This window comes from Rhinolophus ferrumequinum, chromosome 3 (assembly GCF_004115265.2).
Source record: "Rhinolophus ferrumequinum isolate MPI-CBG mRhiFer1 chromosome 3, mRhiFer1_v1.p, whole genome shotgun sequence".
NCBI lineage: Eukaryota > Metazoa > Chordata > Mammalia > Chiroptera > Rhinolophidae > Rhinolophus > Rhinolophus ferrumequinum.
Window position 1 is genome coordinate 16,425,219 of NC_046286.1, and position 25,320 is coordinate 16,450,538.

General features: G+C 39.9%; 1 protein-coding gene across 7 annotated transcripts; it reads left to right on the top strand.

Moving 5' to 3' along the window:
* ADGRF4 (adhesion G protein-coupled receptor F4) lies at positions 1-24,406 on the top strand. Of its 7 annotated transcripts, none has more exons than XM_033102688.1 (12): positions 1-219; positions 1,151-1,190; positions 3,032-3,138; positions 8,522-8,630; positions 10,633-10,687; positions 13,186-13,337; positions 14,541-14,792; positions 15,884-17,263; positions 19,545-19,586; positions 19,974-20,033; positions 21,051-21,110; positions 23,975-24,406. In XM_033102688.1, the coding sequence occupies exons 4-11, from the start codon at positions 8,544-8,546 to the stop codon at positions 21,096-21,098; spliced, it is 2,076 nt and encodes a 691-aa protein (XP_032958579.1). In that variant the 5' UTR covers positions 1-219; positions 1,151-1,190; positions 3,032-3,138; positions 8,522-8,543; the 3' UTR covers positions 21,099-21,110; positions 23,975-24,406. The 7 variants fall into 7 exon arrangements, with proteins under 7 accessions (XP_032958579.1, XP_032958578.1, XP_032958577.1 ...); XM_033102687.1 differs by having other exon boundaries at positions 3,032-3,084; XM_033102686.1 differs by lacking the exon at positions 3,032-3,138.
* The last annotated feature ends 914 nt before the right edge of the window (positions 24,407-25,320 follow it).

A 25,320-nucleotide genomic window follows, 5' to 3' on the forward strand; every position in this document is an offset into this window, starting at 1 on the left:
AAACGCCGGACAGTTTTCCAGTTCTCAGGTTGGCCTCTCACAGCAGAGGGCTGGTTTGCACCGGGGGCCTCCTGGATATCCCTTTCAAAAAATGGAGAAGGAGCATAGCCTCTGAAGGGGGACCGTGGGAGGTGCCAGGGCAAGCACACGTGATGTGGGGTACAGCAGTGGGAAGCTCAGCGCCGACCTTCCTGCCAGGCTGGAGAGCTCCTGGATGCTGTGAGTACACATGCCACACCAACACCTTTTTTTCCTGCTGGAGACAGGATTGTTTTTGCGTGTACTCCAGAATGGAGAAAAAGTGTGATTGGTGGTGGTATTTTCTGGAATGCTTGATTACGTAGGCAGCTTTCTTAACTTTACTTAGAAATTGGCTAGCTGAAGGTTGGAGTATTTCCTGTCTGCTTTACATTTGTTTTTCTTTAAAAAGTCCTTTGTCAGTCTCTAATTGCTCACTCCTAGGAGTGAAAATGCAAAACACCTTGTCAGGCAATTAGACTCTCCGTTCTCTGATTGTCCCCTTGCTTGATAAATTGAATGAGCAAACTAGCATTCAATTCCCTTCCTTCAGGCTGGATGTAAAGCTAGATTTTTTTGTTTGTTTGTTTGTTTGTTTGTTTGTTTTATAAAGCAGTTGTTAGCAGTTTCTTCTTTTAGTAGGGCAGACAAAGCTGTCTTTATATCAACTTACAGGGAAACATTTCCTCCAGTTAGAAGTTGCTAAAACTTTTTTGCAAAGGCTTGTCCCCTTGTTTTGCATGGCCCAAACTATAGCACTTAATGGTTTATATTTCTTATACTCTGAGGACAACTGTGGGAGTGCAAAAATGTTGCATCGTGAGGTGGGATTTTTTTTTTTTTTTTTTTTTTTTTAGCGTCAGCACTCCAGTGAGGCTTCTTCATGGAGCTGAGCAATTGCCTGGTATATCAATTTCTTTAAAATCATATATATATCAAAATAGTTGGTGAGATCTTGAATGCCTTCCAAGTCTAAAATTATGTGATTCTTCAAACGTATCAGAGTTTGAATCCAGCCTGCAATTCTCTAAAGTTACGAGCTACAAAGAGATTGGCGGGAAGCCACGTAAAATAGATGAGGATGAGATGTTTCTGATTCTAACAGATCTTTTATATCTTTCTTTCCCCCAAGGCTCTTAATGAAACAGCTCGTCCATGGCAAGGGAGAACTGGTAAGAGTGACTGCATATATTCTGTTATTGAGGCCAAGAAATGCACAAACAACTTCTTGAGCTGTCTGACTATATAATCAGGATTCTAATTACATGAGTGAAGTAGACGGAGCCTACAGTGATGAAATTAGGCTGGGGGGAGCAAAACACATACACCTCCCCCAAAAATGTGGGTCACCTAACTCTAAGTTCCTCACCCTCCCGTTAACCTTTCAGAACTGGTCCTTCCCATCAATGGGATTGGCCAAGGAGTATGAGGCGATTTGTGACTTAGAAGGTTAGCAAATAAGTAAGGATACCCTCTCCCTCTCACCTTGGAGTGAAGTTCAATGGAGAGAAACACTTTGGGAAAGTGTCCACTTAGTGTACAGATATTCCCATCCAGGTCACCTTAGGGTGTTTTGCATGAAAGGTTTTGAGAGATCACACCTTTCGACATGTTCCTTCCTCCCTGACTGCAGTTGCAGTTCCCAGGCTGTACATTTTCTTATTTTCGTTGCGAGTCCTGATGCCAGCTCTCACTCAGCATGTTCAGACAGGTGGGGAGTGCCTCAGTCTGTGTGAGTCACTCCTACACCTCCATCAGAAACAAGCTCCCGGACCCACACCAACTGATTGTACTTTTGAGTTTCAACTCATTCAGAAACTCAGCTCTAAGTACAAGGAAGGTGGGATAAATAAGAGATGCTGGCACTGCCATGCCTGTGGCATCCATCACTAATCTGGCATAACATTGCTTCTTGCTGAACTTCGATGTGACCTTACGATCCTTTTTCACATAAGGCTTTAGGTAGTACAATAAAAATAAGAACCATAGGAGGCCGAGAGCATTGCTGCTTAAATTACCATGTTCCAAACTTATCTAGAGTGGCAAATAACCTCACCTGCCCCTCTGAGATAGAAAAGGGGTCTTGTGGTTTTTAAAACAAAAACTTTAGAAGTTGGCATTATTCTCTGCAGGGGCCATTCACTCATTCATTCGTTTATCCACAAATGTGTATGAAGTATCTCTTAGGCGTCTTACGCTCTACTGGGTGCTGGAGGCAGGAAAACTTCCCTCACTGTTCACTTCCTTACCAATGGTAACCTGATTTTTTTTTCCTATTCTAGGTGCAGCCTAATTTCTCTCAGGCTCTGGGGCTAACGTGCCAAGTCTTGTGCTTTCTCATCGTTAGAGTTACAACAGTGGTATGGGAGGCTCTCACTGCTGAGAATTCTCTGAGATGTAGCTCCTGAAACACACTTCTTTCGGGTCTAGTTACATTTTCCTTTAAGCCTCTGAGGCCAGCCAATGTTATTTTCTCTCTGTTAGAGCAGAGAGCCTGGCTTCCACTCAGAGAGAATGCTGTTTACTACCAAGTGGAAAACAAATGGATGGGAGTGGGTAATCACACTTTTTTTTATAATGACGCACAGAGAGGGGCAGGTTACGGAAGGAGGGAGGAGGAATTTGGGGCACTACTTCTACAGGTCCTGAGAAGCTGCGATTCCAGGTTGCTTGTTCTTTTTATCTCTGAAATGTCATCTTTCAAACACTTTGGGAAGAAGATATGGAGTTTCCTTTATTGAGCGACTAATGTAGAAACCAGAGGGAGTTTCTTTGTAAATGTCAGATAACTCTTTGTTTACCAAATTACCCCAGATAATCTCAGGCAGGAGTTCTTTGGAATCATGTTTTCTCTTCCTCTTTTTTATTCTCCATGTGTGAGTCTGTCTTTCCTTCCCTCCTGATCGTCCCAAACTTCTGATCTCCATCCCACGTGTTCCTGAGCGTTATGTTGCAGAATAATTCTGACTCATTGCAGATTAAAGAATACCTGTCCTTTGCTGCTTTTTTCCAGGATTCACAAAAGCCAGGACTATTCCTCTCTGATGGGCTACTTTGGGTCACAGTGTGAGTAACTTAAAGGAGCTCCTATGAGGGGATTGGCACAGGGACTGGCATGTGGTAGGTGCCCCGTCAATGTACCCGGTGTCTGAGTCTGGATGGGTTCATATATTACACTCCAAGGTGACATCTTGTCCTTGAACAGCAGCCTTAAATTTCCCCATAGCACTCTTTTTAGTTTTGTTAAATTTAAATTTTCTTTTATTAGTTTCAGATGTACAAAACAACGTCATAGTTAGACATTATGCTAAGTGAAATAAGTCAGACGGAGAAAGACAAACCCCATAGCACTCTTGAGGATTAAGTACATTTGGTAAAACCTGGGTGACACTGTCTTTTTATTGGGAGAATTCTCAGAACCTTTGCTCTGCATATGTGTGTGTGTGTGTGTATGTGTGTGTGTGTGTGTGAGGCGGTGGTGCTGGTGGTGCTGGTACACATTGTTTCCCGAACTGATCTGACCACGGAACCCTTGGTCTTTTGTGAGATCAGTGCTTCACAGACACACACTTCAGGACACAATACCTTGCCCAGGTACAATAGACACCAAACTCTATATTGTTTTCCTACTTAGAGTAGAGCAGGCAGACTTTCTGAATTTATGGAACATTTAAGTTGGTGTGTACCAATGTTCTCAGTGTTAAGGTTTTCTTTCATCTTTTATTTCTTTAACTTTGGTGCCTGCTACAAACCGTTGGTAAACAAGTGGTGGATAATACTGGGGGTGCCAAAAATGTATATAAGTGGACACTTTGGTCAGTGTTGCTCAAGCAGTGGTTTACCATAACCAGAAGTGTCTGGACGCTGATGGTAACCACTTTGAGCACCTCTTATAATTGCAGAAGTCAAACGTGACTTGTATTCATCTTTTGTTTTTGGTATATATTGAGTATTAAATTTTAATACAGTTTTCCTTTCTTAAAATGTGTATACATTTTTTTGGTCCCCTCTGTATGTGTCAATCCCAGGTATGACTCTACATGTTACAATACTATTCTGTCAGGATTACGGCTTCCTGTTTTGATCCCATCCCCACTGTGTACTAAGATCTTGACTGATTGATTTTTAATGTTCAACATTTACTTTATAGATGTACATTTGGGGTCCATAAGAATGTGAGACCCTAGGATCTTGATTTAAATAGCCAGTGACAGTTCTTCCCATCAGTGTTTTCCTGCCACCAAACCCAAGGGATTTATGGAACTAGAGATTTCACGAAGACACAATTTTTTGATAAATTGAACATACTGTAGAACCAGAAGTCTATAAATGGTATAAAGATAACTTAAGCATAATGTACATAGAATAGAATAGCTCTGGATTCTCCATGTAGGAAAGGATCTGGTATTGACTCCAGCCACTGTTCACTAGGAAATAGCCAGAAGAGTTGGCCTTGGTTATGTTCACACTGGAAAGTTTCTTCTGACGGTTCTGTCCATGTTTTGCTGATAGTCTTCTGGACAATCCACACTCTTCTTGTCACATGTAACTTAATATTTTTGGATTTTGTGCCCTTGTTCTTTTCTTTTCCTCATTCTTTCAAGAGATAACTTACTACTTGCAGACATGTGCTAGGTGTTGGTACTTTCATTGTACTTGGAGACATTTTTCAGTTTGGAATTATACAAAACTCAAAGTTCACTTTAATAAGTCTTTTATCAATGGTAACTCTAAGAAAGTGGGCTTCCTCCATTCTGTTCTATAAAATAGCAACCTCTGATTATGAATTAGGCTGGCAATGCTTCTTTTTGTTGTTTTCTTAAAATTTTCCATTCTCACAGCCCTTAAGCTCTGCTCCTTGTCTGCTCTGCAGAGCATTCTGGCTTTTGGCCTCAGCCAACGTCAGATTCCGGTGGGAGGGCTTCCATTCAACTCTCTCTTGTAAGAAGAGACATAACCCAATTGGGGCTAATTTGAAAACATTATCCATCTGACCCCTGCCTGCCAATCAAACTGGGCACAAATAAAAATGTAACTCCTCTTGGGTAACATTGTTCACCACCCCCCACCCCTCCACATCCACACATTTATAGTAACTGAAGGAAATTTACCATGTAATTATCATACCAAATGGTCTGTGGGTTATATACAGCAGTCTGTAATAACATGAATGATCAGGTAGCAAATTAACTGAAACCTTCCAAACAGCCAACTGTCCTCAGTTCAAAGTTTGTGTTTTTTATGGTTATGTTTATGGTTATGTTTATGGTTTTATATTGCATATATATTTCTGCTAGTAAAATTTTTTTAAGTTTATATGAGCACATGAAATATATCATTATTCTATAGTGTTCCACAAAGAGCACAGTGATCTGCAGAAAATGCCATGGTTATTGACCCTTTACTCCTTGAACACTTTCAGGATCTGTGGACTTGGAGGGGGCTACACTGAAAACAGAGAGAGTAAAAGTGGTCCTTCTCTGATGCCTTAGACAGCAGGCATTATTATTTATAAATGCCTGCCTTTGGCTCACCTTCATCCATTTAACTGTGCATTTCAAACCATGTTCTCCAGGTCGAGGAGAATTACATTTATCCTCAGCATCAGTCCTATTATTTGGTCCTGAATGTAGGTATCTTTTCTCCCTGATACAGGTACCTGGGCAAAGAGATTTCAATAGAATTGTGAAGAGTAATGAAAAGAAAGGATCAAAATGACCACTTCAGTGGGAAAAGTGAACAATTTTCAACTTGATAATGAATCTTATAGTCCACAATTCTGTTTTCCAAATTGCAGGTTACAATCCATTTGACAGTTGTGAATTCAATTTAGTTTTGTGAATTCAGTTTAGTGGGTGGCAACCAATTTTTGAGACACTGTCAGATAGAATAGAGTGGAATACAAGATAAAAATCATGGGCATATCTGAATGTCTTGATAAGTATTTTTTACAAAAAGTTTTTAAAATATATAAATTACATTATTTTTTCAGTTTATATAGGGATACCCATCTATGTACATATATATATATATATATATATATATTTGTCTATACATACTGAGTCACAATGTAAGATCTGTTTCTTATTGTGTCATGGTCAAAAATGTTTGAAAGCCACTGGTATATAAGTGAAACACATGGATACATTTAAGACAACCTATACTGGTTCTTCTGGTATTTCCTTTTGTAATCATCAGTTAAAAATTTATCTAAACAATATTAACATTGCAAATTGCTTAGTGTACCCATCTACCAACTTGCTGAATGCATGAGAACTTCTTTCCACCTACACTGTAGGATAATGAATTCTGCATGCATATCTCAACAACACTTATGCAAATCTATTACTACACTTTGCCTGTCATTCTTCCATGTTCACTTTCCCCTGCTCAGACTTGCTCTACAAGATGGTGGTATAAATCAAAATACTTTCCCCCTGTTCAGTGGTTGGAAACTCAAACACAATTTTAAACTCAAAGAAAATTTGGAAACCTCCCTGGAAGTGCTTGTGAGTGGTCATCACAGCTGAAGGCTCACTGGAGTCGTAAAAGTCCATCTTAGCCTTGACTTGATCCAGAATAAGTTTGACCCCCGTTTAAAGAGTTTTGTCTGCTCCCTGGCCACAGATTGCCTTCTGAGCCGAGATAGATCAGAGTTAGTTCATCTCTATTCAATCATAAGGGAATTTATGTTTGCTGAAGTGTAGGTGTCTGCCTGGCTTTATTCAGTAGGTACAATATGTGGATAATCTCTCTTCTCACTATTGGTTTGACTTGTCTGTGTTCCCCAGTGGACACCCTTTATGGAAAGGACAGCATCTTTTACTTCTGTAGCCCCAGCATCTGATACAGTTCCTGGCAAACAGGAAGCACTTGATAAATGTTGGTTGGGGAAATAAATGATCGTCCTACATTTTATGAAATTGTTGAGAAAATAGGCTCAGTAAGGGTCAAATAGTTCACCAACAACAGAGACAAGATTCTTCAGTCTTGTTGATTCTAAAATTCATGATATTTTCATTTTGTTGCATCTGTACTACCAGGAAAATCATTCTAAAGAACTTTCTTTCCTGTAAGGGGTCTTAATTACAACTATCCTATAAGAAATGTGTGATGATGATGTCGATGAATTTCAACTGTTGTAAAGATACTTTCTTTGATATTTAGCTTTGAAAGGCGAAACCATCAAGAAACAGAAATGTGGCAAAAAAAAAAAAAAAAAAAAGAGAGAGATACTTCCCGTGCCTATCGTTTTTTTGGAGTAGTGGTTTATCCATCTATAAAAGGGAGTCTTAGTGCTTGTCCAATAGCAGACAATAAGGCATATTCATTTCATTTTAAGTTACTTGACTCCACTATAGGACTGGTGCTCAACGGGGGCAATTTTCTCCCCTAGGGCGCAGTTGCCAATATCTGGAGATGTTTTTAACTGTCACAACTGGAGAGGGGGCTGCTCCTGGCAACCAGTGGTTAGAGGCCAGGGATGTTGCTAAATAACGTGCAATTCATAGCACGTCCCTCAACAACAAAGAATTATCCAGCCCCAAATGTTAATAGTGTCATCACAGAGAGCCCCTGCTACAGAGATTAAGGATTCCTCTCTATTTGGATCACGTGGGTTGAACTCTTTGGCTCCACCGGTTTTCACCTGACTGACCTTGGCTCATAGTTACCTCAGTTTCTCCATTGATAAAATAGGATCTTGTATCATATTATTAATTGAGTTTAAAGAAAAAAAAAAAAAAGGTTTAGAACAAATAGAAGCACTTGATAAATGTTACGTATTATTAAAAAAAAAACTAATGGATTAAATAAGAAATGATGCTTTGGTGAACATACATCTTTCCCAGTGCTTTCATCATTCTTGTCTACTGTTTGTAGAAGGGGCAACAGTTGAGAGATAGTCTTTCCTTTTTTGACGTTTTAGCTGGCTTGAATACAGATGTTGGTGTCCTTTCCTGGGGTAGGTTATTTGGTATGAATATCTCAGTACCCAGTGGAGTCTCTAAGTGGTTGGTTAGTCTGTTAAGTATTGTGTTAGTTCTATGCTATTACTGTGTTTCCCCAAAAGTAAGACCTGTCCCGAAAATAAGCCTCAGTGAAGACTGTCAGTCAGACGGATGCATTTAGTACGTTATGACGATGTTCCAGAAGAAGATGACATGACTGTATTTGAATAAATGTAGATTGTTGTACATGAAAAAATAAGACATCCCCTGAAAATACACCCTAATGTGTCTTTTGGAGCAAAAATTAATGTAAGACTCGGTCTTAATTTCAGCCCCCAAATCCAGCCCCAAATGTTAATAGTGTCATCAAAGAGAGCCCCTGCTACAGAGATTAAGGATTCCTCTCTATTTGGACCACGTGGGTTGAACTCTTGGCTCCACCGTTTTTCACCTGAGTGACCTTGGCTCATAGTCAAGGTCATAAACAAGGTCATAAACAAGGTCATAAACAAGGTATCACCTTCAGTTGGATCCATTTTCATTCTCTGTTGCAGGTGAAGGTCCTAATGTGCGAAAATGAAGTCCCAGGCAACCATGATTTGCTGGTTAATGTTATTTCTGGCCACAGACTGTTCTCACGATAGATCTAAGATCCACACAAAAGTAAGTTTGATCCATTCTTATGTGACCTTATGAGAAAGCCAGCAGTTCTCCCAGCTGGCTAGATTTATGATAAATAACATGTCATTTTAAAGGAATTTTCAAATGACTACAATTTTACTCTTGTTGATAGTGGTTTTCAAAAGACAGGAACAAGGAAAAGTTGAGAGGTGGCTGAGACTTGCAACAGGATAGTTGCAAGGTGTAACATGGTGCAATAACAACATGGTAGAAAACTCTCTTTGTAAGCCACAGAGAATGTAGACAGGCAGCTGTTGAGAAGAGGAAGTAGAGCCATGAGCCACGTAATGACAGGGATACGTTTGGAGACGTGCATCGTTAGGTGATTTTGTCATCGTGCAAACATCACAGAGAGCATTTACACAAACCTACATGGTGTAGTCTACCACACACCTAGACTATATGGTGTGCCACCATTGTATACGAGGTGTGATCAAACAATACAGTGAATGTTTAAATTAAAAAAAATTATTATAGTAAAAGACGCATTGCCATTAATCCCCCTCAAAATACCCCCCTCACTTCAAATACACTTATCCCACATTCTGGCCACTTTCTGAAGCATTTCTGGAAGTCCTCTTTCCTGAGTGTCTTTAGTTGTACTGTCGTGGCTGCCTTGATGTCATGAATTGACTCAAAAGGTTTTTCTTTCAAGGTCATTTAGACTTTGGGGAAGAGCCAGAAGTCATGGTGTCAGATTCGGTGATAAAGTAGATGAGGACACAGCATGTTTTTATTGGACAGAATTGCCGTACTAGAAGCGATGTGTGACATGGAGGCTTGTTGCGATCACAAAATTCGCTGAATGCTGCACGGGGTGCCATCCAACGGAAAGGCAGGGATCTTCAATACGGAAAGCGGTGCCTTGAACCTTAGTAACAGTGTGTGACAAGTTTCAGCTTGTTCAATGCAGTCAGTCCGGTGTAAGCTACAGTTGAGAGAAGGTGTGTTTTAAAGTGTGCTTTAATCCTCCATCATGACAATGCTCCGTGTCACACATCGCTTCTGGTACAGCAAATTTCTGTCAAAATAAAAACAATACGGTGTGTCCTCATCCACCTTATTCATTGGATCTGGCACCATGAGACTTCTGGCTTTTCCCCAAAGTCAAAATAATTCAGGACATCGAGGCAGCCATGACAGCACAACTAAGACACTCATGAAAGAGGACTTCCAGAACTGCTTCAGAAAGTGGCAAGAATGATGGGATAAGTGTGTTTGAAGCGAGGGGGTGTATTTTAAGGGGGAATAAAATGGCAATGTGTCTTTTACTGTAATTTTTTTTTTTTTTAATTTAAACATTCACCGTATTGTTTGATCACACCTGGTATGTGGTCCTTGTTGACTGAAATGTTGTTATGTGGCCTGTGACTGTAAGCTTGGCAGTTGAGCAATTTAGGTTCAGACCTTAACTTTGATTCTCATTAGTTGCCCAAGTTGCTTCACTTCTCCGAGTCTTAATTTCCTTATCTATAAGATGAAGTGTTTTTTTTTTTCTTTTAGGTAATCTTTACAGTCCTTTATAGTTATAAAGGAGTTTGTGAATCTATTATTGCAACCTAATGTTTATTCCTAGTATCTGCTTATTCCTTTCTTTATGAGGTTATATGGTATCTGGCAGACCATATTAACTCCATTTCACAGGTACAGTTAAGACAGGCAGAGAACAGCTTAGTTCTAGAATTGTCATCTCTGTGTTCTCCCTGGATACTTAAACTTCCCCAAAGATGTACCCAATCCACTAAGCTGACCTTCAGAGCTTAGTGACCACTGTCAAGGTTCATTGGAGGGCACTGTGCTCTCCATCCATGCCCCCATCCATGTTTCCTTCAGCAAGTTCCTGCAATGTCAGCACATGGACATGCTGCATTTTCTTCCTAGTCCTGAACACATTTTTTATTCATGCCTACATGGAGCCTCTAAGTTGAGATGAGAGAGGAGAGTCCCACAGTAAAGAGGACCTTTGGGAATTTATGTTTTACAGGATGGAGCTAAACTTCAACGACCTGAAGGGAAACCCAAGACTGAAAGAATACAAGGTATGTGGTTATAGGACAGTCTTCTTCCATTTGAGGACTGGGCAGAATAAAGGAAGGGCATTGATATGCCAAGCATGTCCCCAGACCACAAGGTTTCAAATAGAATAATGACCTCTAATAAGTTTTCAATGCTTACCAGTATTGATAGATTTTTTTTTTTTTACAATTATACCATTATCTATGGCAGAGTCAAGAAGCAAGTTGGAAAATATTCACATGTGTTCTAGAATAGTAGATTAGTGTTCATTTTAAAACCCAAAAGGGAAATTTCAAATTAATAAGCAAACAAGAGGCAGAAGGGGGAAGAGAACAGGATTCATTCATTTCTTCATTCAAACATATTTTGGGTGGCTTAAATGTACGTAACTCTTTGGTGCTGAGAAGTCTACTGAATTGATGCCAGAAAGGTTTTGTATTGGCCAGACTGGTCACTTTTGAGAAGTGAGAGAAAAGTACTGATGTAATCATTAGTATTAAGATAATGAAATCATGTGGTTCTCACCCAAATAGTAAGAATAACTGGACTCTGCACAGTCAAGTATATTTTTTGGTGACACATAAATCTCTACCCAGATGTGGAATTGACAAAGGAAAGTGGAGAGAAAGAGAGCTAACTTTTATTGAGCATTTATGATCTCAGTGCTGCATAAAATGCTGTCTCATTCAATGTTTGTAACAACATCATCTACAAATGATGGCATCAACACAAATTTTGTACAAATCTTGTACATATGTTGTACAATGGCATCATCTACAAATTTTACGGATGAAGAAATTGAGAATCACGCTCGCTTAAACAACTTGCTAAATTGATGCATTGGGTAAATGGCAAGATGCAAACCTACTTGTTTCCTTTCCCTGTGAATGGAGTCGTCCACTGAGCTGTCCATGTCATAAATATGGGTGCATTCCTCGACTCACAACCAATTGGTCACCACATCTTGTTGATTTTGACCCCTTAATAGCTCTCAGCACCATTTACTTCTTTCCAGTTTTTGCCAGTATCCTAGGGCAATTCTTCTCAGGAATACTTCAACAGCTTCATTCCTGGGTTCCCTGCCTCAAGTTAATCCACTCTACCCATGGGTCAAATCAGGCTTGCCACCAGTTCTTGTAAATAAAGTTTTTTTGGAATACAGCCATACCCATTGATTTACATATTTTCTTTGATTGTTTTCATGCTACAAAGGCAGAGTTGAGTAGCTGTGACAGAGACTGTGTGGCCCACAATGTTGAAAATATTTACTCTTTGAGTATTGTTGCAATATTTAGCAAATAAACATATAGGATACCTGGTTAAATTTAAATTTCAGTAAAACAATGAATAATAATGCATGGGCCATACATGCCCTAAAACATTATTTGTTGTTGATCTGCACATCTTCAGTAAATCCTCATTGTTTGTGGACTCTGTATTTGCAAATTCTCCTACTCATTGAAATGTATTTGTAATCTCCAAATCAATACTCACAGTGCTTTCTCAATCATTCACAGACATACGCAGAATAGCAAAAAATGGAGTCAGTCAAGGCGCATGTATGTTTCCCACTGAGGCTGAAGTAGGTGGTGCTCTGCTTTCTTGTTCCATCTCTCCTACTATTCACAAGCATTCTTTCTGCAGTGCCACGTGTTTTGGTTTCTGTGTGCTTTTTGTTGGTGATTGTGCTGTTTAACATGGCCCCCAACCTCTAGTGCTGAAGTGCTGTCTCGTGTTCCTAACAAAGCTATGATGTACCTTATGGAGAACAATACATGTGTTAGATAAGCTTTCTTTATAGGCTATCATGAGTTAAAGCACCATTGTCTGTGAGTTCAATGTTAATAAATCAACAATATATATCGTATAAGGTGTCTTTGAGTAGAAGCACACGTAAAACAAATATGTATATCGATGTTGACCTGTTAATGAAAACGCTGTGAGCGCAAGCTTCCGGGAACCTAACCTTGTATTTCCCTTAGGAATGATGGCTCAGTATTTGCTCATTCAGTGTTTGTGGTGGCGACTTCATAGAAAATAACTACTGCAAATAATGAGAAGCGACTGTATCAGAAAATAAAATGAACATTTAATGAACTTCCTGTATTTTATTTGATATCCAGCGGGGCCTGTACAGAAAAGTTTACAGATTCCTGCTCTATGCTATTAATTATTTTTCAAAAACAAATGCAATCATGTTTTCTGGTAACCCCCATGTTAGCACGCATGACCTAACCGCTGCTTTCCTCCTCCTCATCTCTTGCCGCTCTCCCCTCAGATGCTCTGAACTAGCCTTTTTTGAATGACGTGTGATCCCTCCTTTCCACATGCTGGTCATTCTGCCTAGATATCAGCTTTACAGTCTGCCTGGCCAGTTTTACTTGTTGCTGAGGGCGATGTCACCTCCTCTGGAAGCAACCCCAAATCTCCAGAATGAATTTGATGCCCCACCCAGAGTGTGGAACTGCTAACTTGGCTTCTTTCTGTCTTTCTTTCTTTTTCTCTCTCTTTTCCCTTTCAGAGAAATGCCATGGACCCTGCATCGCTCCTTCCAACTGCAGCCAGCCCTGTGCTCAGCACTTTCGTGGAGAAATAGGATTTACATGTCATGAAAACAAGTGGCAAAAATCAACCGAAACATGTACTAGTCTTTCTGTGGGAATACTCTTTAAGGTGATTAACTTGCATGTTATTGGCTAAATGAGACAATCCCCCAGGAAGTGATGCAGACATTTTTGATGTGTCCTGTGCAGCATGACAATAAGTCTCAGATCTGGACTTAGGAAAATCTACAGAGTAGGTTCAATTTGTCTCTTCTCCTTCCTTCCTTACCTAAACTCTAAAGTACTCTCCTCTCTCCCCACTCTGCCTCTCTCTATTTGTCCCTCTCAGAATCTTTTCTCAAAAAAAGATCTGAAACTCATTTACACAATAGTAAATGCTTGGAGGTTAAAATTTTGTCTCTAAAGATGGATTTGAGTACCTCTTGTGCTAATCAGTTAATCAACTAAATGTGTCTAGAACCAAATTCATTTGGATATCTTTTTCTAATACTTTCAGTCATTTGACCAGAAGTGAGGAAAAATGTATGACCCAGAGAGAATGGAAATTCACTGACTACAACAAATCTCAGTTAAAAGTAAAATATCCTACATTATGTCCTTTCACTGAACCACCATTTCCATCTATCTTCTCTCCAAACTTGTAGCATATGGATTTCTGCATTTCCTCACATTTTAACAGTGTGTTTTTAAAGGTATTGCCATGGAGTCTTTGTCACTTCGTATAGGTAGAGGTCCTTGCACACTAGAGGTATTCAAAAGTGAAATAAATGAAGTAAATTATTGCTTTGACTTATCCAAAGTCACATTCTGGGCGACTCTAGGTAAAAGTGTGAAGAAATGAGCACATCATTTCTTGTAATTAGTGAAATCTTAACGTTTTGCCATTGCAGTTCCTTTGTGTGTTCCGTGTTTGACCTGCCAGCCGCCAGTCCTCGTCCTCCCACTGAGATTCCATGTGGCTCCTCTTAAAAAAAAAAAAACCAAAGCCTTAAAATAATTAAATAAATTTTGTTTCTAGAAATTCTCCACATCTCTGGAGAAAACTGTCTTGTTATAATCCTTGAGTTAAAAATCACGGTCCTGAAAGCCAATTCCAATAGGAAAAGTCATAGCCTCTTGAATTTTGATAGAATCTCCTGCCTATTGCCTTACCCTCTCAGTACTTCTCAGCATCTAAACTACTTTTTAAGACCATTTACTTCTCTGTCTGTTTTCCCCATGTGGATTATTTGTGCCTTTATCTCCTTCAGTCTGACACGTTAGATGCTTAATCACTTTTGAATAAAACAACATTTTTTTTTTTAAAAAACAGGATTTAAGTAGTGTACCACGCCTTTCCATCGCAGCACCATCTATACCTCTGCATATTCTTGACTTTCGAGCTCCAGAGCCTGTCCAGAGTGTAGCACAAGGAATCCGCATGAACTGTCCACAGGACTATGCTTGCATCGTTGATGCTGTGAAATCCTCAGAAGCCACATCTGGAAATATTGCATTTGTAGTGGAGTTATTAAAAAACATTTCGAAAGACTTGTCTGATAATGTTACCCGAGAGAAAATGAAGGTAGGTATTCTTTGTTAGTGCCATTAAAAAGCTGACAATTTTTTTTCCAAATCTTACACTTCAACAGTTTCAAATGTACTTTGAAAGAATTGCAACCACCACAGTGATCATAGCAAAATAATAGGCATTTCATTTCAATTTTGCATATTGATTCATTCTAGTTTATGGAAGTTGTCAAGAACTTAGAATGTTTTTATACATATTTTTGTACAGACTTAATACCGAAGGCGCCAAAAAAATGTATACACATTTTAAGAAAGGAAAACTGTATTAAAATCGTAATTCTTAATATATACCAATAACAGAAGATGAATACAAGTCACCTTTGACTTCCGCAAATTACAAGAGGTACTCAAAGTGGTTACTATCAGCGTCCAGACACTTCTGATTATGATGAACTACTGCTTGAGCAACGTCGACCAAAGTATCCCCTTGTATACATTTTTTTGGCACTCCGGGTATATTCAAGAACATATCACAGAGTGATGGCGGTGAGCAAGACTATGTGTACTCTAGTGTTTCCAAAATTTCATTCTGTGGAACATAATTGTTCTGAGAAATGTTAATAGAGCTTCCATTTTTAATCGGGAGATCGTAGCACAGCTGATGTAGGGACTCTGAGTTAACATTAAGCAGCTTTCCTTATGGCAGCACTTTCTAGAGCTTTTAATGTGTTACTGAATTTTGGCATTCTTTACAAGTGTGGGGGATATAGGGAGATGGTAGGCAGTATTTCTCAAACTTAGATTACCGTAGAATCTGCCCCCAATGCCCTATATTATACAATGATTTATATCTCATGGAAACTTGGGTTATACAGACCGCAGTTTGGAAATGCAGGACACATAAGAAAGCAGATAAACTTTATTTGTGATTCATTTTATTTTCAATTTATTTTATCTTTAACATTCTTTTGCTTTTCTTCCTGTGCTTCAGGCTTCCTAGTATGAGATTCCAAGAAACAGTACATATAAGGGGAAATATGTCAAATAAGATCAGACCATTGGATTCAGAAATTTCAGACTGTAGAAATCGACTTTGTGCAATACTGTGTAGCTCCTCCGTATAACATCCACTTTTCTCCATTGTAGAGCTATAGCCAAATGGCCAACCACATCCTGGACACAGCAACCATTTCCAATTGGGCTTTCATTCCTGACATGAATGCCAGCTCGGATTTGCTGCAGTCAGTGAATTTGTTTGCTAGGCAACTCAACGTTGGCAATGAATCTGAGAACATTGTGGATGAACTGTTTATTCAGACAAAAGCGTTTCCCATTAACCACAATACCTCAGAGAAAAATTTCAGATTCTTCAGGAACATGCACAATACAACGGAGGATATCATAGGAATGATAGAAATTCCCCGGCATGAGCTGTGGAAGCTGCCACCAAATACATCTCAAGCCATCAGCATAGCTTTTCCCACCTTGGGGGCTGTTCTGAAAGAAGCCCACTTGCAAAATGAGAGTCTTCTCAAGCCGGTAAATGGTCTGGTCCTTTCGGTGATTTTACCAGAAAGATTACAGCAAATCCTACTCACGTTTGAGAAGATCAATAAATCCCGGAATGCCCAGGCCCAGTGTGTTGGCTGGCACTCCCGGAAAAGGAGGTGGGATGAGAATGCGTGTAAAACAACATTGGATACTGCGAACAAAGTGAAATGCCGGTGCAACCACACCAATGCGGTGATGTCTTTTTCCATTCTAATGTCCCCCAAATCTATAGATGATAAAATCCTGGGTTATATCACCTGCATTGGGCTCAGCGTCTCCATCCTCAGCTTGATTCTTTGCCTGCTCATTGAAGCCACGGTGTGGTCCCAGATCGTGGTGACTGAGATATCATACGTGCGTCACGTGTGCATCGTGAACATAGCCGTGTCCCTTCTGGCCGCTAATGTGTGGTTCATTGTAGCCTCTAACTTTAACAAAAAGGTCCTGGACCACAACTGGTGTGTTGCCATGACATTTTTTAGCCACTTTTTCTACCTCTCTCTGTTTTTCTGGATGCTCTTCAAAGCACTGCTCATCATTTATGGGATACTGGTCGTTTTTCGTAGGATGCTGAAGTCCCGCATGATGGCCATTGGCTTTGTCATTGGCTATGGGTGCCCGCTGATCATAGCTGTCACCACAGTTGCTGTCACAGTGCCAGAGAAAGGCTACATGAGACGCGATGCCTGTTGGCTTAACTGGGACAACACCAAAGCCCTTTTAGCATTTGCCATCCCGGCCTTGATCATTGTGGCTGTGAACCTCCTTGTGGTTTTGGTTGTTGCTGTCAACACTCAGAGGCCCTCTATTGGCAGTTCCAAGTCTCAAGATGTGGCCATAATTATGAGGATCAGCAAAAATGTTGCCATCCTTACCCCACTGCTGGGACTCACCTGGGGTTTTGGAATAGCCATCCTCATCGATGGTAATTCCCTGATATTCCACATAATCTTTGCCCTGCTCAATGCTTTCCAGGTAAGTTCCAAGAGGGAGACTTATTTAATTAATTAATATTGTTAATACTTATTTATACAATATTATTATTTTATAATTTATGATTCTGGTTCTACAATCAAAGATGGCTATGATTTTAAAATCTAGAGCATAAAATGTTCCTTCCATTTCCCTGCGTATCTTAGAGGCATTGAGAGGTGGTGTCTCTCACCCTATTGATTATCAAGTTGTATTTAGGTGGTTATCAAGTTGTATTTAGTTGGGTAGGAATTTCCTGTCTTTCCTCCTCACTGATCCACCTGTATCCCTCCTAAAGTTTCAATGTCAGAAGAAGTTGACCTTCACTTATAGAGGACTGTTCTTTGGTCAGGGAGCTGTGAGGCTACCCTCATGTGTCATGCCTCAAAATAAGCACAATTTTTATTCTTTTTTATGTAGTTTGAGAACTCAGTGAAATGAGTCATTTTCCATCGTGTGAAGAGATGCCCTTGCCATTCTCTTTGGGTGTTAACCTGTCATGTCTCTTCCCTGCTATTTTTTGTGATATAACTGTAGGTCATTATTCATAGAAATAGATCTTGCCACATGTTACCTGGTCCTGGGAAAGTCACTTTTCTCTGGTCCTCAACCGTCTTATCTGTGAGATAAAGAGATGGATCTGAAATGATATCTATTTTCTTTTCTTCCTCAACATATTGGTTTGCATGATTATCTCTCTAAGAGCTGCTTTGTTCCATCTTGCACATTTGGGAAACTGTCATTAGCCAGACTGCTTTGCATACCTATGTGTAATAGAAAATTTGGCAAGTTTAAATTCTTAATTATGGTTTTAATCAGCAGTTGGCAAACTATGGCCTGCTGCCTGTTTTTATAAACAGTTTTATTGGAATACAGCCATACCCGTTCTTTTACATTTTGCCTATTGCTGGTTTTGAGCTACAACGGGAAAGCTGAGTTGGTTGTAATAGAGACTGTGTAGCCTGCAAAGAGTGAAATATATATAATCTGCTTCTTTGCAGAAAAAAAAAATAATTAAACTAGTATTGAAATGAAATAAATATAACTGCATAATATAGCAGCAAAGTATTCTTATTAACATAGAGTTTTAAATAGAGTCACTACTTCTTTTAGTCACTATTTTTCTATTCCTTTAGAGTCACTACTACTCTATTTAAAAATTTGATACAAAATATAAAGCAGACTTTAAAGAAATATCAACTCAGATCAACTATATATCCTACTGATAATTCTTTAATAACTATGGAGAACATTTATTTCACTCTCTTTCATTGCTTTAAAGAGAAATCTTTGACTTAAGTTTCTTTTTTCCTTCTTCCTCCCTCCCTCCCTCCCTCCCTCCTTCACCACCTCCCTTCCTTCCTTCCTCTTTCCCTCCCTTTCTCCCTTCCTTTCTTTCTTTCTAAAATGAAAAGCTCCTGTACTCATAAATCTGCCCAATTACTGAGGAGATTTCCATCAGTTACTCTGGTGACTAACGACCTCATCCTACTTTTACTTTGCAACTTATTCAACCTCAGAAAGTTTTCTTCTATTTTTTTTCCAGATCATTTCTTATTTTTTTCTTGATAGAAATAAAAATACTACAACATTTGTGGCTCACATTTAAAAATTTCAGTCTTCTTCTCACTGTTTCTTCACTATGAAACTGTCTGTAGAAACCCAGGCTTCCTTCCACTCTCATGGCAGGATCTAGATTTTTCTTACACCTCAACTCCCACCACTTAAAAAGATTGACTTCCAATTATTGTGACTTTATAGGTGGCCAAATAATTTAAATGTGAACAGACTACAGGTCTCTGTAGATTTCACTCTTTTTTATGCAGAACCTTCTTCTACCAGCTCAGAGAATCTGGCTGCCTATTTCTTAACTTTTAACTCCAACTTAAAGTAGACTAGAATACCTTTCATTTTTCTGAGGTATCTTCCATGATTGTGACTTTGAGTTACAAGATTCCGTGTCATGTATTACTGTCATCATAAGGAAGAACAACTACCTTCATACTTGGGAAAAAATAAATGGATTTAATAAGGTTGAAAACTCTGTCCTACATCTGTAGCCATTCAATAAATATCAATAACTGTCATGAACAGACATGGTGATCCTCTTTCTTTGAGATATACTCAAAAAAAGTATTTAATGTGTTTTTATCTGAATCAGTAGAAACTGACATTTCTAATGTTTGATAATAGTCCTAGAAAGTATATAGAAGAGTGGTATTAATATAATAGCTGGGTATTGTCTGCAAAATTGTCCTCATGCTTCTGTTGAATTTTGCCACAGGGGTTCTTCATCTTGCTATTTGGAACCATTATGGATCACAAGGTAATTTGAATTTGTTTCACTCATTTTAGATGATTTCCATGTGGCTGAAAGCATAGTTCAGGGGAGTTGGGTTTGTGGGGGTGGTACAGGGCATCAGCTCTCAGGGGGAAAGGAAAGAACTATACTCTCTCATTTCCTGTACTTCATTAAGTCAACAGGAGGCTGAATGTGAATGTAGGTGGTGAAAAGAACTGAAACCATAATCACAATTTTAATCTTAACCATAAATCTCGTTTCTAACTACACTTCAACTTTTATCTAAGTCTTATTATTCGCCACACACACTGTGCTAAGCCATCTGAGGCTGCTTCTGCCAGGACAAAGTTTCAGGACATGGGTCTGGGCATTGGGAATGTTGTCATTTCTTCACCGTCATTGCCTCTTTAGATAAGAGATGCTTTAAGGATGAAGCTGTGTTCACCGAAGGGGCCATCAAGGGTAGCAGAGGTAAGCCTCTCCCTTTCTGTCTCAATACTGAAGGGTCAGTGTCCTCAGCAGAATCATTCAGAGATAAATATTATAGCTTAGTATTCAGGATTTGTTAGCAAAGAGAATCATTAGGGCTTATCTTCATTCATGCCTTTCTCATTCAACAAACCTTAGAGTAGCCTGCTAAAGCTTAAGGTGAGCGTAATATACCCCTCAAAAGGATTGTCTACATTGGACATATTTTAACTTGACATTTGGACCATTGAGATGCGACAACACAGACCCATGTTCATAAATTCATAAAATGTTAGTGCACAGAAATAAGAGATGAGTTAGAAATGAGGTTCTAGTCTACCCTATACATTTCACAAGTAAGGAAACCAAGGCCCAGAGTACTTGAAATCTGCCCAAAGCCACCCAGCCAATCATGCATTCTCCTTGTTCAGGACTCTTTCAGTAAACCACACTCCTTTGGAATGAAGTATCTGTGTACTTATAGATCTCTAAGACAACTTTTGTCTGAGCTGTCTGTCTTTTAAGATACCAACTCAAATTGCTATCATTGCTATATTAATTAGAAAGAAAATCATTTACTCAACCAACAGTTTTTCAATAAGAACTATTTCCTCGCAAACAAAAAAATTTCTGGACACATCAGGAGTTAGCATTAATGTTAGCTAGTATTGAGTGTGACCTTTAACATAGTTCACCAATTCTACAATAGGCATTTTATTCACCTTTTAACATTTCTGAAATTGGAATGTATTTTACAATCAATTGCACGTCGTGGTTTAATTAGCAATTTTTTTCTTCTTCTTAGTGGAATATAAAAGTAATGATGTAGCTTACAATGGTAGATTCAGTGACAAATGAGAATTTAATTCTGTGTAGCTTTGTCAGTTTAGGTACTTCTCTTCATATCTTCATTTTTACATGTTTATCTCTAGCAAGGCATATATATAAATATAAGTATATGTGCATATTTGTCAAAGCCACTACTCATTGACATCACTGTTATTTTTCTTTTGCATTTAGAATGCATCATTTAGCCCAACCAATGGATCTAAATTAATGAATCGTTGAGGATGAGAAGACGTGAGTATTAAAAACTCAAGTAGAACTTTCTACCGCAAGTTGTGACAAACTACTCATGTCCCTTGTGAACATGGTATTACCTACTCTGTGCTGATGGAGTAAGGTGGGAAGGGAACAGGTAGACACGTCTTTCAGAGAATGGGAACATCTTTTAGCCCAACACATAAATGAAAATATGCACATCTTCTTTAAAACCTATGTCATTTCAGGTTACATGACCAAATCTTAAGCACACTTTTTTTTTTTCCTGTTCTCTCAGTGAGAGGATGCTGGCATCATACCTGCACTGATACAGGATATACCCTCACTCATACTTAACTCCATCTTGTCTGTGAGTGGTGATGCTTATAGTAGCCTGATTCTTGAGAAGGAAGACTTAATTAATTGAAACCACAAAGCAAAAGCCTGTGTCTCCCTAATGAAGTTGGGGCACAGAATCATTCCTAAGAGGCTGTGGGTGGAGTTGTGGCAAATTAGTTGTCTACTCACTGGCAACCTCTGAGACATTTCTACACAAGTGAAATCAGAGGAAAACAAATATTAGGCAGCCATTGAAGGGGAGAACAAGTCGCAAAATGGCAGCAAGAAATCTAAGAGGTAATAAGAGAATGTTGGCTGGGATGATCAATCTTGGTAGGAAAAGTCTTGCAGAGGTTTCATGGCCTCTCTGCATGGATATTGGTGAGTCTCAGGTTTTTTAAACACCATCTGGGAGCAGGTACATTCTCTTTTACATTCCTTTCTTTCTGAGTCAAGGCCCATATATTGAACGAAGGGACAAAGAGAAAGGTTGAAACCATCTCATGGAACCAAAGACACTGTGAGTTGGAAGGACCCTAAAAGGATCTCCTGTGGTCCAGATCCTACAAACCTGATGCTGTGCTGGCGTGGGCCATTGCACATGATCCCAGAGAGAGGGAGAGAGAGTAGGAGGGTTCTGTCATATACATTGACCGGCACATGTCGGGGGCTGGGAAACCAGAGGCGACACCGCCATATTATCCTTAATCATCCTCATGTTTATATTTTTATATTAGAACTTTAAAAAGGGGGAGATGGAATATAGTCGACCTTTACAAAGGTGACTCCTCCCGACCTCTGCCCATTTCCTAGCCCTTAGGGTTCCTCTATGGTGGAATATCATTATAATATTTCTTGATTAGTTTCTAATTAAGAGGTAGTTTAGATGATCTGTTAAAATTAAGCTTTCCATTAAGGTCCCAATTTGAGCTGTGAGGAAGTTTATTAGACTGTCTCAGCTGGAGAAGGCCCTTCCTTCCGCAGATCGTATATCCAGCCATTCTAGAGAAGAGAAGCAGAGTTGAGGTCTTATAACCAGTCAGTGGGCATACCTGGTTGGTTGTAGTAAAAGCTGGAGAAAACCAGTAGAAGCCAAGATCAGGCTCTACACTACTTACTAGAACCGGGGAGGTCACAAGGCTTAGACCCATATTAGGAGGAAATGTAAGAAGGAAGTGAGAATGCACTAACAACTTTCCCCAAAGAAACCCACATAATTCTTCAATTTCCAGCTTCTCTTTTTGAACCTATGAGGTGGGAGATGAACTGAGGATTGCATTCTTTTAGCACAGCCTTCTCCAGTCATCCTGGACCTATTGAATTTTTTCAGTAATTGGGGCTGTGCTTTCCACCTCTGGATGCATGTGGTATCAGAAGGGCTCAGGAACAACAGCTGGCACTGTGACAGACCATGTTGGGGGCCCAACAAGCACTGAAGGACAGGGACAGGAAATTCACCTAAGTGACCCTCCCAAGTTCAGAATGGAGAGCTGGAAGCATGAGGGAGGTCTATCAACTGAGATCGGGGCTCATCCGTGAGGTTTAGGGCACAGTTACAGCTCAGCGACGTGGGGTATATGGTAAGAGCAAGGCAAGGTCTCAGCCCAGGTAGGGCTAAGCCACAGGGAGGAGGCAGTACTTCAGACCTTACATCAGAATACAAACTCGAAGACTGATGGAGTCTCAGGAGGTAGGCAGAACTCCAGGGCTGAGAAAAGGGGAGAGAGGTCTCAGAACTGGATTTCCAAAGAACTGACATCCCTGAGGGTGGTAGGAAGCTCCTGCGATCCCCGTGACCTCAGGCCAGACTGATCTGAGAAATAAAGTCGGGATAGACTTGTCAGGAGGTCCTGGGGTCAAGAAAAGACTGCAGAGGTGTGAAAAATGGGCAGTTCGCTTCAGGCATAGATTTTAATGGAGGGACCCCATCCAGGGATGCTGAGGAGGGAGGGGGACGGCATTCTTATGAGGACACAGATGCACAGCGCCCTCTGTTGTTTGTATTTGGGCCTCTAATATGACCCAAACAGAGCTGTTGCACCCAGTGTGATTTCAGGGTCACCTGTTCTGTACCTCTAAAAATCTCTTCCATGTAATTGTTTATGCCTGAAATACACCTAAAAGGATACAGAATTCTTCGTTCCACCGTGAAAAACGAGGCAGATTGAATAAATACCTCAAGAGAAGCAACAGTGTTTTCTGTGTAAATTCAGAGCTGTAGAATCATTCCAGAGACCAAGCCTAGATTGTGGAGGAGGGAAAGCAGGCACAGACCACTGCGTTTAGGTTGAGGGCACAGCATGGAAAAGACACAGGGCACAGACCAGTAAAGCTGGGAGCATAGCCTTCTTACTGTGTGACCTTGAGGAAATTGCTTCCTGCCTCTGTGCCTCCATTCCCTTATCTGTAAAATGGGGCTAATAATAATACATACATGTACCTCCCAGGATGGTTTCAGGTTTCAATGGGTTGATACTCTTAGAATAGTGCCTGGTTCCAATTATGTTATCAATAAATGCCAACCATTGTTTTCTGTTAACCCGTGCTTGAACCATTTTGCCTAGGCTTCCCCATTGCTCATGGATGTTCTATGTCCTGGACTGAGAGTTGAGCCCCAGGCGAAGGAGGCGGGAAAGCAGGCTGGAATGAGAAGGGACAGTTATGCTTCTTTGGGAGACTTTCCCTTCCTACCAGGAGTAATACCTAAGCTCTCAGTGTGGAAATGTTGGCTGAGGAAAAGTGGAGGATAACATTTGGTGACTAAGCTTTAAGGAAGTGGATCTACTGACCCTTTGACCTACCCTTGACCTGCAAGAACCAGCTTCTTGGTCAACCTCTGGCAAGATTAAGACTCAACCTGCAAGCCATTTTATGACCTCTTGGCAAGCCTGGGGCTGTTGAGGCCCTGCTGGACTTGGTCTGCTGTTACTCCTGAGGCCTGCTCTGTGTCTCCACGGGTTCAGGCATCCATCACTCTGCATGGATCCTGGGCATTTTGATGGACAGGGTTAGATCCAATTTCAGGGTTGGGGTTGGAAGTGGGGGTGGGAGGTAAGGTGGCGCCTGAAACTCTGAATCTACTTTGGAGACAGTTAAGTCACGGTAGGTTTCCTAAAGATAGGGAACAGAAGAAAAATACAAGGACTTTTTAAATGTGCTTATTATTTTAGTTTATTATATTTAGATCTTGAGTAAAATTAATTTAGCTCCTAGGACATTAGTTTCCTCATTTGTGAAACAGGAAAAATATTCTTGTAGATATTAGTGTGTGTGTGTGTGTGTGTGTGTGTGTGTGTGTGTGTGTGTGTAAACCACTATATATAGAAAAGATTCTGGTTGTTATTTTAGAAATAAAAATGAAAATATTTACCTTTCATGACTTGCTCATCTGTGGGTTCACTCAAGATTGGGGTGCCCATTGATACCACAACCTTCTAGGGTGTTAACCCTGTTGTCAATCTATCTCAACTCATTGACCAGAGCCACAGGAGGCCCAGGAATGCAAGCTTACCATGTAGTTCCAAGGTCAGAACCTGGAACTACTCGGCAAACAACACTGCTGTCTTTCAGAGATGCTTAGTGAAATTTCTATTGCCAGTTTAGCTTTAAATAGCAAGCCAGTCAGTAGGGCTGAAGATGGCTGTGTGGGTGTGGGTAGAGCAATTTGATCAAACCAGAAGTCACAAAAAGCCATTTACCCCTTTTCACAAAACACACAAACAAACAGGTATGTACCTCTTTGCCGGGCTGCTTCCATAACCTTTAGTATTGGTAGTTTAGAAGCAAGACCAGGATTAGTTTCAAACCAAATAGTAATTATTCAAGTGATGAAAATTTTCCAGTCAACTGGAAATTATACTCCTCTCATAAAATTGAAATAAACTGTCCATAGTGAGAGACATGAATCTAA

Bases quoted from the DNA above. Each gene is read 5' to 3' on its own strand.
- ADGRF4 (XM_033102688.1), top strand. From the start codon at position 8,544: ATGAAGTCCCAGGCAACCATGATTTGCTGGTTAATGTTATTTCTGGCC. The intron at 19,587-19,973 runs GTAATTTGAATT...TTGCCTCTTTAG, and splicing joins GAACCATTATGGATCACAAG to ATAAGAGATGCTTTAAGGAT. The intron at 20,034-21,050 runs GTAAGCCTCTCC...TTTTGCATTTAG, and splicing joins GGCCATCAAGGGTAGCAGAG to AATGCATCATTTAGCCCAAC.